At 45.0% G+C, this 21,618-nt stretch overlaps 1 protein-coding gene across 1 annotated transcript; it reads left to right on the forward strand.

The window, feature by feature from the left end:
* The first annotated feature begins 7,309 nt into the window (after nucleotides 1-7,309).
* Nucleotides 7,310-16,050, forward strand: rhcgb (Rh family, C glycoprotein b). The gene is given in 12 exon segments (XM_056282679.1): nucleotides 7,310-7,602; nucleotides 9,747-9,939; nucleotides 10,560-10,710; nucleotides 10,903-11,050; nucleotides 11,155-11,264; nucleotides 11,267-11,323; nucleotides 11,506-11,643; nucleotides 12,419-12,555; nucleotides 12,716-12,840; nucleotides 13,060-13,133; nucleotides 13,789-13,859; nucleotides 15,100-16,050. Coding segments are annotated over 12 exon segments (1,461 nt in total). The 5' UTR covers nucleotides 7,310-7,379; the 3' UTR covers nucleotides 15,134-16,050.
* The last annotated feature ends 5,568 nt before the right edge of the window (nucleotides 16,051-21,618 follow it).

Genomic DNA, 21,618 nt, shown 5'->3' on the forward strand with positions numbered 1-21,618 from the left:
ACCGGCTACAACTCGTGACCAAACAGTCACAACACAAGGTGTGCCAGCATGGACCAGCTGGTGGTGGAAGCAGAGAGCGCAGCGCGCCCCGCACTCATAGCCTCAAAGGTCTACCGTCCGCAACACCCCTCCAACCTCTCTGCCACAAATCCCGCCCCCCAAATCTCCCACTGGAGACCTGACTCAGCCTGCCTCTCAGGCGGGCGTCAGCACCCACGCCGAGTGCAACACAGGGGACCAGGGATCGAACCACAGCAGCCTGGCCGGCAGCTCCGCCCTAGCATCGGATCTCGTCGGCACGAAGCTCTGCCACCAGAACCAACACCATGGCAGAGGACGAAAGGATGTGGACCAGCAGCCACACCCACCACCAAACCAAGAACACACCAACAACACTGACCACTGCTTAACACCACCCAACGTTAACACAGCACACTACAGGAAATAGCAACTAGCCAGACCAAAGCCGCCAATATCCCGGACGAGCCCCCATTTGTTACGACCCTCGGTCTGGAGAGGGTGCAACTTTTAGTGTACTGAGTAACAGTGAGGGTGCAACACAGTGAGACAAACTTATAAATATATTTATTGACAATGACAGGACAAGGGAACCGAACGGTTGCCAAAACAAACTTAACAAAAGTAACCCACCCTTGACAGTGCTGAAAAGCACCAAACCTAAAGACAAAAAGTGGCAACCGCTGCTAACCTAGTGTGTCTAACAGAGGTAAGCTACGTGATGGGGTGTTTGCCCATGGGCATCTTACCTTGATCCCCTTGCCCAAAAGAGCTAAACAACTAAACATAACTCAAAATAGTCAAAATGCAAACTAAACCAAAAACGGGCCAGACGTTACAAACACAAAGTAGCTACATCACACAAACTAAACTAGCTGGCCGGTGAACTGAAGACATGTGGGGGTTTAAATGGGAGACTGCACAGCTGATGAAAATTGGATGATTCGTTGACCGGTTGATTAGGCGATGAAGAGCACCTGGCGGATACCTGAATGTAGAGTCAGAGTGATACAGGAGGCATCACAAAACTATACGGACACACCCGTGGCCGTAACATCCGTTATGGTGCTCCGACACCAGATTTTGTTTAGTAGTCCATTGTGGAGTTAGAAAACAACGAGACAGGAGACGTGAGAGTAGACGTAGTCGAGGTAGTTTACTAGCTCCAACTTAGCATGTCATACATTCGACAACGACACTGAACTCTTAACCGGAAGCGGAAGTGCATTGTCTGACCCCTCGCCTCTTCCCTTAAAGGTACACCGTCCTCTTAGGTGAATGTCTCTCGTTGTATATATGTGGGTCACCACACCATCACTATTATGACTCCTCTCTAGCATGGCGGTCTGTTTTCCTAGTAATCTTTTCCTTTAGGCGTCAACTGTGCATTGCATTTCGCTGCTGCTGGTCATTTTAAAGCTGCATGTTTTCACTTCTTTCATTCGCGACTGACATGACGTTATGTCTGATTGTGGTGGGCAGGCCGAGACCCCCGCTTTGACCATCTTGCATCCGGGCCCGACTCGTTACGCCTGTGTTTGTAACAACACTTTTGCCATCATCCAGAGGCCATATAATATTTACTTCACAAAGTAATATCAGTACCTTCTCTGTTTTCAGGCAGGGTGGACTAAACCTCATGAACTGCAGCCATGTTTATCGGACGTTCAAGAGCAATTCATTTTACAGCAATAATCTATGACATTATGATAATATACTATAGCGTTTGATTATGGTTTATAATTCAACATGACATTTATGTATGAGCCATGACAAATATATGGCAAATCTTACTATAATGGCTCTTGTGATGGTGTTGCTGTAGTCATGTGGGGGTCCTGGCAGGTGGTCTTGGAGACATGAAGAGATAGCTCTGTTGTCTAGACTGACTCTATATTTCCAAGGATCACAGTGAAAGCTGTAAAGGACCTTTTCGTTAAACTGAAAAGTGGTGCCTTGTCTAAATACACTGATAGCCAAAATCAGGAGGCAGTGGCTATTTCAGATAAAAGTACAACAACCAACACGGGAGTGCTAATTAAACATTTTATTGATGTAGCCTGACTCTACTGAACACGACAATCCCTTGCCCCAACCAACTGTTGCTGGCTGAGTAGCAAGCTCTGCAAAAAAAGATTTGCCAGATTCTGGACAATGTTCAGCTTTTCCCTTAAAGCATCCAGAGAGCAAACACTCAGTGTCTCTCCCTGCCAAATAAGAGCTCGCAGAATGATTTCGCTTTGAGTTCAGTGTTTTAATTCCTTATTAAGGAAGGGTTTTGGATGACAGCCATGTAGTGAGACCGCAGGGCTAAGCTCCCTCTGGACAATCAAACCGGTTTTGATTAGCACACAGCGGATATTTTTAAATATTGTCAACACAGAGGCCCCATGCCTCCAGAAACTTCAGTTACTCTCTGTTGCGCCCCATCTATTGTCCACCCCCCCCCCATAGGGTCATAATGTAGCCCCTCCTTTTCCTTCTTGAGTATTTTCCCATGCTTACAGTCACAGATAAGAATAAACTTCTCAAAATATCACTCATCACTTCATAGGTTGTTGGATTTACCACACCCAGTCTTTTGGACCTCATCACTTTCGCCATCGCATTAAAAGCACTCACCATAGCACTCGATGCTGAACGCACACGTTTACCCATGTTTTACCCCTCAGCCATAAAAAAAAAACAGCTCTCTAACCTTCAAAAAAGATGCACGCTGGTAAAAGTTTCATTCCATCTGCCACCGCAGCCCTAAAAAGACTGCCCTGGTAATATGAACAAATGGACCGTATGAAAGCACTATTTGCAAACACCTATGCACTGTGTGATGTGGACGTCTGTGGGATTTGTGGGGTTGGCAGGAGTTGGTGGTGTCTTGGAACCACAATTTGTCTTTTCAAAATGTATTGTCTGCTGTCGGGGTCTCGCCGGATGTCTCCCGTCAGTTTGCATCATTCAGGCTGTGAAAACAAATCTCCTTTTGAAGGATAATAAGAGCCCGTCCAACTCAGACACACAGAAATGCCACGATTACTGTACAATGTGAAAATACAAAGCCATCATTTGCACAGCCGACAACCGGTACCAGGGCTACAGCACTGACATTATGAGTCCTCCTAAAGAAATGAACCCTGAGGGGCACATCATCCACCAGATTTACATCACCAGGGTAACAATGCCAAGCCAAGCAAGGAGAGCAGGGAGCATAGCTACCTGCTCATTGATTCTAATAAGGTTCCCCCGGGTGGGCTGACAAGTAATGGAGTGTGTGTGTGTGTGTGTGTGTGTGTGTGTGTGTGTGTGTGTGTGTGTGTGTGTGTGTGTGTGTGTGTGTGTGTGTGTGTGTGGGCATTAATCTACCAACACACTCACGATCTAATTTTTAGATCAAATGTTTGTCTCTTCCTGTCCTCCCTCACCACACCCATAAACCTCCTCTTTGGCCTTCCTCTTTTCCTCTTCCCTGGCAGCTCCATGTTCAGCATCCTTCCCCCAATATACCCAGCGTCTCTCTTCTGCACATGTCCAAACCATCTCAATCTTGCCTCTCTTGCTTTGTCTCCAAACCGTCCAACCTGAGCTGTCCCTCTAATATACTCGTTCCTAATCCTGTCCTTCTTCGTCACTCCCAATGCAAATCTTAGCATCTCCAACTCTGCCACCTCCAGCTCTGCCTCCTGTCTTTTCATCAGTGCCACCGTCTCCAAACCATACAACATAGCTTGATTAGCTTGATTAGATTATACATCCTGCAATAAATAGACATTATGTACAGACAATATATCATATACATAATGATATATATCATTATGAGGCTTTTGAGTTTGTAATTTTTCTACTTTGGGAAAGGTTATATGGTTAGGATAGGGTTACGATCCTGTACAGGGAGGATGTCATTCACATTGCCACAAACTACTTTCTGCAATCCACACTACAACAATCTGACAAAACTCAAAAGACCTTCAATTAAAAAAAAAAGTATTGCTTAACAATGCAAATTATAGTTTAAGTCTCTGACTAAACTTATTTAACCAGAGGGGTTTATTCACGCAACTTCCTCCATATTTGCTCCAAGAGGACATTTGAATACATCAAACTAATTACCAATTTGCATGTGCAATGGAAACATTAATCATGGCATTGAAACAGTGGATAAAGATTTTATTTGCTGGCAAGTCTTTATTTGAAGACCGGTAAACTCAGTAGGCATAATCAATATAATGAATTCCTCATATGTGAGGGGGTTGGTTATGATCAGACAGATCAGTGTGGGTAGTTGATTTTTACATGTAGATAAAACAACACACAGACATTGACACTTATGGAGCCTTGAGGGAAACTTCTGATAAACAATACTCATTTCTGCATTTGTGAATCTCTTGGCCTTCTCTTTATAATCAATACCTGACACCCTTCTGTTCTCTTTATCTTTTAATAGCGCTTTAGTGACAGTTCAGTCAGGAAGACTATCTTTACCTTGCATAGGCCTGTAGTCATATTTCTTATTTCATCCTGCCATTCTCGTCTCTCATGCATGCTCACTTGTATTTCCCTTGCTGTAATTGTCTAGGGGCTGTTAATTGAGTTATCAGCTGATCACATCACCTGTTGTCATCTATCCAATAGCACAGCGACACACCTGCATGGTTAGCCTATCATCTTACTGCTGTCTTTTATAAATATGTTTCTTTCTCCACCTCGACGCATTCGTGCTGCTGTTATACATGCCCCTCCACCTCCCCATCACTGCCTAGTCCTCACAGATCATAAGTGTCATCTCTTCATCAGCATAATTTTCATGGTGGCATGGCTCAGGAGGTAGAGTGGGTCGTCTAGTAATCGGAAGGTCGCTGATTAGATCCCCGACTCCTCCAGAGAGTGTGTCATAGTGTCCTTGAGCAAGACACTGAACCCCTATTGGCTCCTGATGAGCATGTTGGTGCCTTGCATGGCAGCCTCCACCATTAGTGTGTGAATGTGTGTTTGTGAATGGGTGAATGTGAGGCATACATTGTAAAATGCTTTGAGTGGTCGGTAGACTAGAAAAGCGCTATATAAATACAGTCCATTTACCATTTATGATCAGCCTTACAGGGCAGCACAGTGGCCCAGTGGTTAGCACTGTTGCCTCCCAGCAAGAAGGTCCTGGGTTCGAATCCCAGGCCATCCCAGGTCCTTTCTGTATGGAGTTTGCATGTTCTCCCCATGCCAGCGTGGGTTTTCTCCAGGTGCTCTGGTTTACCCCCACCATCAAAGACATGCATGTTATGGTTAATGCCCCTGACCGAGGCATGGCAAGAATAACTGGACTATCGAGCTATCATCTAAGCAGAAGTCATCAGCCACCACCCCCAGTGTCTGGACTCTATGGGGGGATTTATTATCCTGCTGCTCAGGGCTGATGCCCCTCAATTAAAAAATCTCCCTGTTGAGTCTAAGCGCCAAAGACTTTCTTGACATAACTTAATTTCCACTCAGTCATCTATTATAATAAATAATTATCTTTACTTCATTCACTATGTTTCTCCTGATTGAAATGAGGCTAGATACATTGAAAAGAAAGAAAAATCCCTCCAAAACTAAGGAACTCATTTCATGGACAATATTACCGGTAGTGCAGTTTTGCTGTTCTGCTGCTGTGGATGGGGATGGGGCACACTGGAGCCCCCAGGAAGCCATGCCTTGCAGCTGACATCCTCAGGAGCATTGTAAGGGCAGTCTGGCTTCTCTTGGTTTCCAGTTTGTAAGTCTGTCTGTACTGAATTCTGTGATAATAGACAGCTCAATATCTAGCTATTTCTTACAATGAGCAAGATCATTACATACCGACTGTACAGTTTCTGCTAGAATATTCTATAACTTTATGAGTAAGTCAATTCTAGTTCAGTTATATTCAACACCTTTTTTTCTACAGCCCTTTTGATTCATTTCACTTATTACTAATTGATAAACTTAAAAATATGGTTTTAGCAAAGTTAATTATATTCAACTGCTAACTAGAAATACTGATATATACTGACTCCAGGAGCCCAATTTCCATAATTTCGGGTGACAAACAATACAAAATATGAAACAAATGTTCTTAAAGTCAAGGTAGGCGAGACCTGTTTTACAGTGATCTGAATTACAAAAAATACGTTTAAATTTTGGCACCGCAACCCGACCCCGGAAAAGCGGCTGAAGATGGGATGAGATGAGAGACGTTTAGAATTTACATTTCACACATTTCACATTCACAGTTACTCATTTTGCAGACGCTTTTTCCAAATCGACTTATAAGAGAGTAGTTAGTGGATAAATTCGAGTGTTACCAACGATGTGTATGCATGCGTGTTTGTTAGCTAAATTAACACAATGCATGTTGGTCCTTTCCATATGCATGTGTGATCATGTATATAACCCACATGGTTGGACATGTATTACTTTATATTATCATTTGCAATTAAAATAGCATAGTGAACGTAGACCTCGTCATGTTGGGCCGTGGCGGCAGCCCTGTAGTATAATGCTTGAGTGAGTAAAACCTGTCTTGCATCCTGCAGATCTCGGGGCCCAGCACAGATACACATTATTTACAGTTTATGCTTGACAGGATAAGTATATTACAAAAGAAAAAAAACAAAAAACAATGATATCCAGTGACGTTAGCGGCCTACCTGCATGTTCAGTATGTGTTTGCTTGGGGGTAACCTTTATTTTGTACCAGTGAGAGAGGACTTGTTCATTTTTTTTCTTGTGATATACAGAGCACTTTTCAAGATTTTATAATCTGCTTCGCCAAAACCGAAACCTGGACAAATACAGTTTGTCCATTTGCGCGTCGTGTTTCATCACTATGTGAGGCCTGCTTCTCTCCGGCCGGCCGGGTCGCTGCATGTTTCAGCAGCGTATGAAAATAGGACTTGCGGTACGTTTGGCATTAAATATTTGTTCACTCACCTGGTGCTTTATAAATATTCCTCTCTACATTGTGACAGGCAAGTCAGCTTTTCATTTGTAACCGTGTCTCTTTGTAGCACAATCAGCAAGCAGTGCAAGTATAATAAAGGTTAAAAAGGTTAAAAAAATAAAAAAAATAAACAACAACAACCGCCGGTGGAAATTCACTCATCACCACCTCTCAGAGAATTGTGTACATTCCATGTCCCACAGTGGAGGAGGCACATGGGGGGTGGGGGGTGGGGGGTGGAATATTCCAAGCAAAGCAAACACACCTGTATGACCGCCGTCTTCCCCGATGCTTGATATGCTCAGGGCCCCTGGAGGACCCGTGACGTTTGCAAAAGACAGCTGAAGCCGAGTTCAGCTCAGCTGTCTTCCCAATAACTGCGTTTCTGTTTTTTTGTTTTAAACCGTACACAATGGGCTGCGTTCAAAGCTTCAGGGAATTTTGCGACCGTCCAAAGAACACCAACGTCCGCCTCAGCCTCCCAGCAGTATGCTTTGTGTGGCAAACCGCTATGATCATCCTGTTCGGCGTTTTTATTCGTTATGATGAGGAATCTGATACACACTGGATAGAGCACAGGAAAACACACAACGTCTCCAGCGACATCGAGAACGACTTCTATTTCAGATATCCAAGTAGGTGATCTGATTTGACTTTCCTGATCAGGTTTCTCTTTCTTTTTATCGACATGTTCTCTCTTTTTTAGAATAACTAACTACTAGTGATTAAAGTATCGTTAACAAAGCAACTTAATATTTGCTTGTAGACATCCTGTATCTATTCTTTGATATTGTGAGAAATCTCTTTAACGAACCTTAATATATATTCGCACCTTGTTTATATTATGGATATATTACTGTTGTTGTGCTGTGCTGCTGCCGATGTGATCCACATGTCGATGGATTTTGACTCTGCTCCAGTTCTCTTCTCTTTTACCCATAACTGATGGGCACATAACTTACTTTTTCTTTTTCTTTTTTAACCATACATGTCTATACACAATTTATGGGTAAAAGTTTGTGAGACTTTGCTTACATGTTTTGTTTTCAAGGTAGGTGTGTGTGTGTGTGTGTGTGTGTGTGTGTACTAGGTTTTGCTATCCTGATGGGGCCATTTGGTCCTCATCAGGATACAAAAATCTGAAACCACATACCTTGTGGGGACATCTTATGGGTCCCCATGAGGAAGAGGGTCTATTATAGGGTGAGGACTTGGGTTTAGGGTTAAGGTTAAAATTAGGATTAGGTTAAGGTTAGGGTAAGGGTTAAGGTTAGGCATGTAGTTATGATGGTTAAGGTTAGGGTTAAGGGCTAGGGAATGACTGTAGTCAATGAGGGGTCCCCACAGTATAGGGTGACATGGTGTGTGTGTGTGTGTGTGTGTGTGTGTGTGTGTGTGTGTGTGTGTGTGTGTGTGTGTGTGTGTGTGTGTGTGTGTGTGTGTGTGTGTGTGTGTGTGTGTAGTGATGGTGGTGTTGGTGGTGTGTGGTGATGGTGATGGTGTGGGGGGGGGGCTAGGTGTGGTTGAACTTCTCACCCTCCCAACCCCCCCTGCGGTGTCAATGTCAAGCTGCCAGGAGGCTACCTGTGAGACGGTGTTGAATGTCAGATGCTGGATGTATTCCCTGTCAGTTTGTTTTCTATAGACCCATTTAGCTTCCAGCCGAAGCCATGGGACCTTATTTTCGAGATTTTGCTAATGTCGCCTTTGAGGGCACATCATTCAGCTCCAAAGCTGTCCATGTTAAAATTATAGGAACAATCTGACCTTGTTGTAGTGGCCACATCCAGAGGGGGTTTTTGTTTATGGGGTCACATCAGGCATTGGTTTAGCCGGATCCAACATGTACAATGGGCTGTTCTCATGAATCCCTTCATGTAGTATCAAATCTAATCTTACGCGTTGTCGTAGGAGCCTATTGTGCTCCAAAATGTGCCAGACAGTAAGAATAATGTGGCAGCTCACGGTTGTAAATGACATTGGCAGATTTGTACTGATAGTGGTTTGTGCAGGCTACCTTTGAAAAAGACCCCGTTTCAGCCTCAGGCATTAGCTGGATGTCTTTGTTAATTGTTCACACCCAGTCACATTGTAGTTATTGGGTTTATGGCAGACAATATGCATAAATGTCACACTTAGACCATGTTGGAAAATATCTAACTGCCTCACTTTTGGACATAGCAGTCATCTGTTTTTTTTTGTTTTTTTTTTTAATAATAATAATAATAATAATAAAAATGAACAGAACTCATCCCTACTGATCAGTTGACTTCTTACAATTGCTGCCCAAGGTTCTTTCCAGGTGCTTTTTGTTGCAGAAATAACACACCAACAGCTCAACAGTTGAGACATTAAGCCACTGAGTCATGTTGACATCCCGTTGTCCCATATTCCCTCATGCTGCTTGTAACCTGCGGGGTCGTGTTGTGAAGCTAAACTGTAGACGTGTAAATGCATTTGCAGGTCCATTTACTGAAACTCTATGATGTTGTTGCAAATGGGTTCATCCGTCTCGTCTAATTAGACGACATGACACGAGCCAGACAGGGCCGGGAAGGATTATTTGATGCATAAACTTGTAGCCTTGGGTTATTTTTCCAGACTAACATGAGTAACGCTATTTCAGACCTCCAAACTGACTAGTGTCAGTGCACGCAGCTCTCGATACTCATCTCCCCGTCCTCATCCGTCATTTGCGCCCAAACCCTCTCCTGTCTCCAAAAACCCTGCAAGGGCTCGGCCTCGGTCGCTCTCTCACCCCCCTCCTTTTGTGTTCTAGGCTTCCAGGATGTTCACGTGATGATTTTTGTGGGCTTCGGTTTCCTGATGACCTTCCTGAAGCGCTACAGCTTCGGTGCCGTGGGTTTCAACTTCCTCATTGCAGCCTTTGGCCTTCAGTGGGCACTGCTGATGCAGGGCTGGTTTCACTCCCTCGACTACACCGATGGAAAGATCAAGATCGGCGTGGAAAGGTAAATATCTAACTTTGTCCTTAGCGTGACGAAAGGATTTCCTCTTCATTTTCATCTTAATGACATGACGCTCGAAACAAAGCCACCAATGTCGCCTCAAGGCTCGGTCATGATGAAGATCCCAACCATCAGGCTGCCATAGAGTAACACGCTACCCGTCTTGTTCCGGTGCTTAACTCTGTGCTAGCATGTTTGATGAGAACACGCCACCACCAGCATGGTATACAGAAAAGCAAAATACACAAAGACATATGGGATGGAGGGAAAGCGGAGGAACCAGTTTGTCTTACGGCATCCTGTATATTTCCAGACATGAGAGGCTGGTTGTTTGTTGGTTCAGTGGGAAAGCAAACAAAACTCATTAGAACAAACGAGGCTTTGTGATGCCGCCTAACTGATGTACTGATGTGCAGTCAACTTCTGTGTCAACAGAAATGTGTGTGTGTGTGTGTGTGTGTGTGTGTGTGTGTGTGTGTGTGTGTGTGTGTGTGTGTGTGTGTGTGTGGTGAGGGGATTTCCTTGAACTACAGAGCTCACAATTATTAATCCATTAGCTTGAAAACAGATTATATGTGTTTACATTGAATTTGACTGTTTTTTCTTCTTCTTTTCTCCTTCAGCCTGATCAATGCAGACTTCTGTGTGGCGGGCTGTTTAATTGCCTATGGGGCGGTGTTGGGCAAGGTCAGCCCAGTCCAGCTGTTGGTGCTCACTCTGTTTGGGATCACCTTGTTCGCCGTGGAGGAGTATATCATCCTTTCGCTCATCCATGCAAGTTTAAACCAATCTTTTTTTTTCCGTTTCAGCTAGTTTTTAACGAGTTGTAAAATGTTTAAAATTATTTCCAGTGGTGCCACGTCATGAAATAAAGTGCAATCCTCCCATGGCATAGCAAAGGACCTTCCTATTTCAATCTAACAAATTCATCCACTGCAAAGGCAACTGATGATTTCTCCTTTGAAGGCCAGAGATGCTGGAGGCTCCATGGTGATTCATACGTTTGGAGGTTATTATGGACTTTCCATCTCATGGATGCTCTATCGACCCAATCTGGACCAGAGCAGTCGATTGCAAGGCTCTGTTTACCATTCGGACGTCTTCGCTATGATTGGTATGGCCTGATTTACTCTGTTGCTTATAAGAGTTTAATGGATAGTGGTGCCATTGATCTGTTACAGGATGCTCCATGTTTATTAAGCTCGTTCACCTGTGCAGGAACGCTCTTCTTGTGGATGTTCTGGCCCAGCTTCAACTCGGCCATCACAGACCATGGGGACGGGCAGCACAGGGCAGCCATCAACACCTATCTGGCTCTGGCCTCTACCGCGTGCTCACTACCGTGGCCATCTCTAGCCTCTTCCAGAAAAACGGCAAGCTGGACATGGTATCAGACACTAGGCTGCTGTTTTTCACTTTTGTTTGTGGCAAAGCTGAAATGTCCCCCGATAACATCATCAATATATGTCATCGTAAATGTATATCAGTTGCAGCTATTTCAGAGACGTCAGATTTATACCATTGATTTCTCCTTTGTTTTTTGTTTTTTCCCTACCAACTGCTGCCCAGGTACACATCCAGAATTCCACACTGGCCGGAGGCGTCGCCGTGGGGACTGCAGCAGAGTTCATGCTGATGCCCTATGGGTCTCTAATAGTCGGATTTTGCTGTGGTATTGTTTCCACACTGGGATACATTTATGTCTCGGTATTGTGGCAATTTTCTCACTCCGTTGTTTTCTAGGCATTAGGGGCCTCCCCCCCCCCATTTTGCAGTGAATTTGTCATGAAGCCACCAACCTTAGTGTTACATACTCTTTTCCCAACTTGTTTGTAATTCAGCTACAAAAATTGTTGGACTCTGAACAAAATTTTCTCAGCATTTTGGTTCAGCGTTTATATGTTATTGAACAGCTACCTCTATTGTTTTATTTTCATTTATTTTCCCTATTTTAATTCTCACACACACACACGTCACCCTATACTTGTGGGGACCCCTCACTGACTACATTCATTTAACCTTAACCATAATAACTATATCTCTAACCTTAAGCCTTACCCTAACTTTAACCTAATCCTAATTCTAATCTTAACCCTAAACCCAAATCCTAACCCTAAAATAAACCCTTGTCCTCATGAGGTCTCATAAAATGTCCCCACAAGGGAGGTGGTTTCAGGTTTTGTATCCTGATGGGGACATTTGGTCCCCATTAGAACGGAAAAGCCTGGTGCAGATGCGCACACGCGCGCGCACACGCGCGCGCGCGCACTCACACACACACACACACACACACACACACACACACACACACACACACACACACACACACACACACACACACACACACACACACACACACACACACATTTGTTTATTTATCATTTTGTATAATCTTGACTAAACTAAAGCTGGTAACCATATGAAGCTGCTAGGGCTATACGGGGTAGGTATGACTGTAGCCCTCGTTGATCTCTACCTACAGCCATTCATGGAAAAGTATCTGAAGATCCAGGACACGTGTGGAATCCATAATCTCCATGCGATGCCTGGAGTCATAGGTGGCATCGTAGGTGCGATCACTGCTGCAGCTGCCTCTGAATCCGTCTACGGGCGAGAGGGGTGAGCGCTCCCTGATTTAAACGTGACACCTGTTATATAGCTCATGACCTGGCGGGATGATGGATGTGTTCAAATGCGGGGTTTTGTCGTGCCTGTGCAACACAACAGTCGATGTCCTTTTCCGTTCGTATCATGAGACATAAAAATATTCTTTTGAAAGGCTGATAAACACCTACGACTTTGAGGGGGATTTCAAAGACATGGTGCCGACGCGCCAGGGCGGACACCAGGCTGCTGGGATTTGTGTGGCTATTTGCTTTGGTGTGGGTGGAGGCATACTTGTTGGTAAGCACACAAAAAAAGAAGAAAGCATTCTGTAAAAAAACGATTATTTAGATCAAGCATCTATTGGTTTTGCCCATATTAACATGCAAAATGAGAGTGTGTGGACACCTGTGAAGCCTTATTGCTTCAGGATTTAGGTGGGGGGGATTTGAGTAAGGTGTGTATACCTGCGTGTGTTGTTCTAAGAATTTCATGACCTATTTGTATTATTTTCATTAGGTTGTATCCTCAGAATGCCTATTTGGGGTGATGTTGCTGATGACAACTGCTTTGACGATGAGCCATACTGGGAGGTGAGACCAGTCGTTGCTTTGCAGCCATTATACCTCTGTCCACAATGACAGGCGGTAACATGAACACTAAGTTGCCCTCCGAAACACTGAAAAGATTTTCGACTGACACACTAGAGGCAGTTTTGCTTGTTCTACTGTGAAAAGTTTGAAAGTTATTGATGCCACAATATCAGTTTTGGCTCTGTGTAGCTTGAGCTAGTGGTGTCCCCCCCCCCCCCCGTGATTCTGTAGGCAACAAAACAGCCAGAGGTCTCCCACCGATATTTCAGAGCAATGGTTCTCAATCAGGTCCTCGGGTACCTCCAGCACTCTTAGTTTTCTGTTCTGGCAGTTATTCCAGTCTATAACCAGGGAGGCTTTGGACCCGGAGCAAAAAGTGAATATCATTGATTACCTTGCAAAACAGAAACCAGCTGCACTGGTGGTATCTGAGGATGGACTTGAGAACCACTGTTTTAGAGCAACGCCTCATCATCTTCCTCTCTTTTTTCCCCATCATAGCATGGTCTCTTTGCATAGCTCGTTGCGCGAAGATTCACAGTTTACATATACAAAAGGAATCTGAACCTGTGTTTGACATCTAAGACTTTTTGGGGGTGGGTTGTTGTTTTTTTTTTTTAATGAAATAAGATGAGAGGTTTTGAATTGTCCACAGCTACCTGAAGAGGAAGAGAACATCCCACCTATCCTGACATATAACAACCACATGCGGAACAAAGATACCATGTAAGTGTACTAGTTTGCTCATGTGATCTGCAGAACAATGGGGCTCCGGGTCCTGGTGTTGTGTTTGCTTTGGTCCTCCCTCCTCACACATGCGTGCCCCTTTGTTGTGAAGCGAGCCTACCATGCTGAATGTCCTCAGGGGGGCAGCACAGCACAATTAGCCGATCCTACATGGCACTCATTGTGATTCATGTGCTTTGATGGAGACATGCAAATGTGGTGTAGGACAGTATATGGTGGGCTAAGGGTACATGTTAGGGTGCAGACGGCACGGCACCGTTGTCTCGTCTATCCGTGTTGCCCGTGTTGGTTGTGAGACACTCAATGTTCCCCATGAGCAGCTCCGCCATGCATGTGAACTTCTGCAGCTCCGGTCTGTTTGTTGATGAGGGCTTGACCGGGTTCTGCACGTGTGGCCGCTCAAAGTGACCTTGCAGTTGTGCATTAGAAGTCATGTGTGGTGTGCTAATGGGAATTAAACCATAAGGGAAGGGGTTTCCGTGTTTGTGCTGGCAGGATGTAGTCTGGGAAATATGTCAGGTGTTACCAGCCGTGCCCCGTGATATCATTTTGCAGTCATGTTACTTATGAATATCCAAATATCTGTTTTATATTGATGAAATTGTGGTAAACACTTTATAACTACACAAATGAAGTGTTAGTTAAGCGTTAGTAACCACTGAATTCATCATTTTTAAAGCATTTGTAAAGCAAGACATGCACCAATGGTTAGTGTGTTAATGCATGTTTTATAAATACTTATTAATACTGCCATTCATGATTAATTCATGCACAAATGTACATCTAAATAGTTTGTTAATCATGTACTTACACTTTCTAAAGGATCTTATGATCCTTTAGACTTTTGTCAGTCTCAAGGCACTGCTGGCCTTTCCGTCTCATTTGTAAACGCTTTGTAAGGCATAGATAGTCCTCACTTTAGATAAGGTCATACAAAATACTAGTCACCACCTGAATTAATCATGAATTGCAGTATTAATAAGTATTTATAAAACATTTAGTAACACACTCACTAACCATTGGTGCATTTCTTGCTTTACAAATGCTTTACAAATGATGAATTCAGTAGTTGCTAATACTTAACTAATGCTTCAGTTGTGTAGTTATTATAAAGTGTTATAAATTGTAAAAAAAAAAAAATTTAGAGAAATATTTGTCATTTACTCTTGCCGGTTATGTCAGTTTCATTGTTTTATTCATTTTTTTTTTTTTTTGGCAGAGCGGAATCAAATTTCACCGTGGAGCAGAACTGACAGCAGGTCTCCGTCCTGATGGCCCTCATTCCTCAATGCCAATACTGTAGATTCAACTGTCCAACAGTAGCACTCATTCATTTCACTTCGTCTCGACCCATCTAGATGTAATAACACCCATCCTAACAAGTAATGTAGTCTCGTAGTGAATATTTTTGTGTGTGTTTTTTTTTTCATACAAGTGGAAATCTACCAGCAGGGAGGGGTAATTTCATGTTTCCTCCCAATACATCACTTTCAATTTTTCCAACCTCCTCGTTTTCAGACTTTGCTAGCGTCAAATGACACCGTATCGACTCAAGTAAAGTGAAGCGACTTGAGAGGCTTGTTATTCAGCTAATATATACGTCCCAAAAAAACTGCCTATCAAATTTTATGGTGGCGCAAGAGCTGAACCTTTAACTCAGCTGATGAAACCACGAGAAATGTTTGATTGCTAAATAAACAGCTGTGGCACAGCGTTAAAGGAATGTAAAAAAGGCCCTTTTTGCTTGCAGTCGGAAAAAGACGTGTAGATTTTTGGCCTTTTTGTGGTTTATGTTTCAGATCTGTCCACGCTTGTGTTCACTCAAGCTGAGTTGCACTTTAAGACTGTGTTGCACAAGAGTTTCACATCTTCGATCTTGCCCCTCTTTTCTGTGAACGGCTGTCAAAGCACATGTGGGTAGGAAGCTGCAGCGTATGGACACCCACCATTGTGACATAGGCAAATACGGATTGGTGTGTTTTCCTTTGCTGCCTGTCTATTTGCCCTGTTTTGTTAATGTCACCTTTTATCTTGTATTGCAGATCTTTTCATGAATTGCTGTAACGATGTAATATTTTGTGTGTTCTCGGAGGAGAAGCAGGGATAACCTTTATACAACGATGTGCTAACAGTCATATGCCATGTAGTTGAATATGATTGAATAAACTGTGATGCCTACGGTAAACAACGTAGAAAAATCTACATTTGTGCTATAAGTTCATTCATGGTAATCAACAAACTACTAAATTAGAACAAACATTAATTCATTAACCCTTTGTTTTAGCTTTAATGCAATTCACTGTAACTGGTCAGAAAAATGGCAGCACAGTGGTGCAGTGGTTAGCACAGTCGCCTCACAGCAAGAAGGTCCTGGGTTCGACTCCCGGGGTGGTCCAACCTTGGGGGTTGTCCCAGGTCGTCCTCTCTGTGGCATTTGCATGTTCTCCCTGTGTCTGTGTGGATTTCTTCCAGGTGCTCCGATTTCCTCCCACAGTCTAAAGACATACAGGTCAGGTGAATCAGCCTGACTAAATTGTCCCTAGGTGTGAATGTGTGTGTGTGTGAGTTTGTGTGTGTGGGCCCTGTGATGGTCTGGCGGCCTGTCCAGGGTGTCTCCCTGCCTGCCGCCCAATGACTGCTGGGATAGGCTCCAGCATCCCCGCGACCCTGAGCAGGATAAGCGGTTTGGATAATGGATAGTCGGAAAAATGTATGAGTTGCCAAATGCCTCACACTGTTTTGTTATTTTTGTTATTTTTTTTGTTGTTTTTTTTAAAAGGTTTCTGATCACAAGGTTCGTCAACATGAATACATGAGGCAATGTACAACACATCATTGAGTCTGGGCGTCTTTGAACCGAAGCCTCTCTGGATGTCAGTTCTCCAGAGAGGGCCGGCAGAGCCAAGAGGTCACACCCGCACGCCCTCTGGGGACACCGTGGTGGTCGCAACACACTGGAGCCCAGCCTCATCATCGTGACCCTGGGTCAAAGGTTAGGCAACGAGCAAGGTCGCTAACAGGGCTGCACATGTAGGATGGAGGGGGACACACTGTCAGAGCAGAGCTATGTGAGTGCAGCTATTTTAAAGCTGATGAGCGCATGGTGGATAACTGTACCTTCGTGTGCTCAGTATGTGCGCTATTCTCCTTTATTTTCGGAAGAGAGGAGCAGAAGTTTGGAATAGTTTTTTTACCCCATTGTTTTTTACACTAAAATAACGATGGCAACAATGTTGTTTCAGACTCTGTCATTTTATCATGCAATTTTTTTCCAATAATTGTACGCAGTAATATCCATCCAGCCTCTCCATCATTTCCTGATGATCGCCGGACACTGGGGAATTTCCACAGACTCCGAAGCTTCGCTTGATTTGACTGTGGCGTGTCACTGGTTTTAGAGAGCAGCTCATGGCGGGAGCATGGCTGATTCCCACACATGAATAACAGCAAGGAATCCATCTCCTCATCTCTCTCCCTCCTAACAAAGGCAGGCTTAGTGCTGTTTTCTTTTGTCATCAGAAACGTGTTTGAGTAAAGGAGGTAATGGTGCCACAAGTGCTCCAATTAAACCAGATGCAACCCTGCTGGGAAGAAAGGGAGCACTCCTCCTCTCTGCCCAGGCCTCAGACACCTCCAAACCCCCTCACCCCCCCCAACCCTCACCCCCCCCTCAACCCTCAACCCCCTGCACAAACCCATGCACACTGGGCCCCCCTCTCAACCCAGTTCCCGCCCCAACTCTACTCATGTTTATTCATCAGCCACTTAAACGGCGTATGCAGGGGCCTGTTAAAACTAAATCAGAGGCTTTTTTTTCTTTTCTTTTTTTTTACACACGATACTATACCTCCCCGTCTGGTCAAAGGATCCAGGCCTCATGGCATCACATCCCCTGCAGGGGTCCAGGAGCAAGTTTTTGAGCACCCAACTTCGACCTCCTTCGGATAAAAAGATGCTGACCGTAGACATGGCTGCTGGAGAGAGAGAGAGAGAGAGAGAGAGAGAGAGAGAGAGAGAGAGAGAGAGAGAGAGAGAGAGAGAGAGAGAGAGAGAGAGAGAGAGAAAACTATAAGGTTACAATTTAAAAGAGAGGTGAAGACAGTGAGAGGGGAGGAGGGGTATGCAGAGTCCGCGGCGAAGGAAAGAGGGCCGAGATGGAGGACTTGAGCAGGCAAGGGGGCATGAAAGAAGGAGGGACTGGAAGAGAATGAGGCCTCACTTTTATTGCTGATGACTGACTGCCTGCCATCCAGGCTCAATCGAGATATTTGATTGACAGGTTCGGGGGAGGAGAGGGTGGGAAAGAGGGTCTCAGACAAGAGCTCGGAATGAAAGCAGCACAAAACACACTCACATACAGGGGGCCAGAGAGACGCTCATTAATAATAAAGAACATACCAGGACAGTACGTCTTCCCTACACGCCAGTAACGTTGAATCTGAGATTAGTTGGTAATCTGCTATACATACCAAGATGGCGCGCGCACACACACACACACACACACACACACACACACACACACACACACACACACACACACACACACACACATGCACACACAGAGTACTAACAAGCCCACTGTGCAACATGGGAGGTCGTGTTATCTTGGGCATGTATCTAGCTTTGTGTCCCTTCAGCCATTGTGACAAACAAGCAAGACAACACAGCTGATAGATAACGATGAAGGTGCAGGCCTGGCCACTGGTTTTCTGTGACAGTCAGACTTTTCTAAAAGGCCTCAGAGTTCACTGTATATACATGTCACAGAACGCTCTTGGCTCCGCAGAAGGTCAGTGGAGTATCTGGCGACGTGTGTTGTGTTACTCCCTTGTAAAGTAACCTATAAAAGCAGCTGGTGAAAAGATCCACAAGTCCACAAAATTCTTCATTACCTTCTCGAGCCTTCGCTCCCCCCCGCCCCCGCCCTTTAAACCTGCAAGCCGCGACTTTTCTCACTATTTTATCCACATGAAACGTGATGACAGTGTGGCAGTCCTGCAGGACGGACAATCAAAATGACAGTAGGACAATATTCCAATAGAGTTGAATGTAAGAGGCAGATTGAAAATAGACCTGCAACAGTTGATGTACTCGGACTGCAGCGGGTACGTGGCTTGTGTGCCATCAGAGCACCAGTAAATAGTGCGTGCTGTAGTGAAAAAAGTGAGCTAACGCATGTATTACAAATTTCACGGTCGGGGTCGCGGGGGATGCTGGAGCCTATGACTGCTGGGATAGGCTCTAGCATCCCCCGCGACTCCGAGAGCAGGATAAGCGGTCTGGATAATGGATGGATGGATGTTCAACAGTAATATTGACTGTTTGTCCAACAGAAGCATTGCCACATCAGCATCACATTTCAGCCTTTTTTCCTGCTGGCGTTGCTCCCAACATGCTGGTTAGTGTATATAGTATTATATAACCTGTCTCCATGGCCCAGATGGATAAAATAGCGATTTATTAAGGGGAGAAAAGTTGCATATTTCAGTTTTAATCTGGTCGCATGTAAATCGGCAGCGCCTACGTCCACCTAAAGGTTCATTCATCGCAATTCTGCCTGACTCAAAATATTTAATCTAATTTAGAGCCGGACTATAAATGTGGGAAGTTATCGGTCCATTCCTTGGCACTGAGGACCATAAAACACATATTCCAGCCGTCCAGCCGCTCCTTTTTCTCCTCTGTTTACAACCCGCTGAGGAACTTTACCGGTCTGCCCACCCCAGGTATCCACAGGCCTCCGCAGGCCACTAACTGTCGACAGAGGTTGCTTAAGTGTCCCTATCGGACCACAGTGGAGAGGAACAGCAGATTAGCCATGATCCTATCCGCTCACGGCTAGGCCCTTCATACGCTCTGTTACACCAGCATTTAAAGGGAGGAGGGAACGCCATTCAGACCCGTGATATGAATCCCAGACGTACAGACAAGAACAGGCCTTTCACCCGCTTCACAGAAAAGGACCCTTTCTGGCACCATCTAATTCTGGTTGCTAGGGGCTCCTGGGTTCAATGGCAGACTCCTGTTGTGAAGGGACAAAGCCTCTCAGTCATCCGGCGATGGTTGCTAGGGGAGGCAGAATGTATGGGGAGGGACGGGCTGCCGTTGTCCCAGACAAAATGTCTCTCTTAAGGCGGGCAGGCTGTAGTGATTGACAGGTGGCTACACGCTCCACTGCGGATCACCCGGGAGGTCTGGGGACCACGTATCTGCGGGCTTGTGTGCGGGTGCGCGTGTTTGTGCATGTTGCATGTGTGTGTGTGTGTGTGTCTGTGTCTGTGTGTTGCATTGAGACAGTAGTCAGTGGCAGGTTAATAGTGGGTTGGCGGGATGAACGAGGGGTCAAGGGAACACACTGGATGTTGGAGAACATCTCTGCCGGTCATACAATGGCACATGGCACCCCACTTTCACCTTTAGGGGGAGTTGCTCACGCTTCATGGTTTCACAGAGGCTCTGGAAGATGCTGTAGCAGCCCGCTGTGTCCGTGTCTCTCGGCCGTATGCCTAGGCCCCACCAGAACACCCGTCAAAGAAGAGTAACCCCCCACCAAACCCAGTGTCAACATACTGGGGCTGTGTTCAAAGCTCCAAGTGTGCCATGTGTGTGTGTGTGTGTGTACCCACGCATGCACGTGTGCCCACGTATTAATTGTCAAATTCTTCTTTTATACGATTCAAATGTGTCATTTCATCTTTGATTTGATTCAGTGTCAATTTATGATGCGTTCCTCTTTCTATGACTTTGTCTCTTTCTTTGAGCGCTCACCATTTTGATCGGTTTCCTTCGTTCATTTCTTCCTATGTATTTTATTGCTCAGCGCGTGAAGCGCTTCGAGACACCTCTGCAAAAAAAAAAAAGCATTTGAAATCGGAGGCGTCGGATTGAAAGAATTTTCTGGGTCTTCACCAATGCCTAAATACGCAATGCAGCAGAGCCTGTACTGTAAATGTAAAAACGGGGGGAAGGTGATACTGGATATATTGAAAAGGTCCACTCACTAACCTTCTATTGTGTGTTGCCCTTCCCAAGTATGTGGACACAGTGTGTAGGTAAAAGCACGAGTAAGAACGAAAGAGTGCCTCACAATTAAAAGGCAATATAGGGTCTCGGTTTTAGGATTTGTTTGTGTGGGATTGAATAGATAGGGTTAGTGTGTGTTTGATTCCTTTGTGTCTCTCCTGTCTGAGAAGCAGCTCCCTGCCAGTCTCTAGACGTCAGCGGTCCCCTGTTTCCCCAGGCCATGGAGGTGATGGCAAACAGACAGGGGATGGGGTGGGGTTCCTGGGGGTACACCCCGACATGGTCTCCCCAGAACCCAGACGTCTGGGACTGTCTGGGCTCTGCACTCCCAGACAGGGAGCCCCTACATCCCCAGATGAAGGAGACACCCAGCCCCCCATCGCTTTGACCTTGACTCCCTGTCACAGTGGCCTTCCAGACAGACTGGGGTCAGAGGCTAACACAACAGCAACACATCAGACATGGCTCAAGTCCCCCGCGTCCATGTGAATGCTGAATGGGTTATCACCCTAAAATCAGCCTGTCGGAATGTGCCTTTGAATTCCAGTGAAGGCGGGCCGAAAGTCCTCCGGGAGGCTATTACAAGCATGGTAGCAGCCTGCAAAGACCGTAAAAGCAAATGTGCAAACATTTTACTGACTCTTAAAGTGAGTTAACTTCCTTTTTTCACAAATTTTCCAGGACTTTATGGACTCCTTTACTGGTGTTCCTATCC

Source organism: Lampris incognitus, chromosome 6 (assembly GCF_029633865.1).
Source record: "Lampris incognitus isolate fLamInc1 chromosome 6, fLamInc1.hap2, whole genome shotgun sequence".
Lineage (NCBI taxonomy): Eukaryota > Metazoa > Chordata > Actinopteri > Lampriformes > Lampridae > Lampris > Lampris incognitus.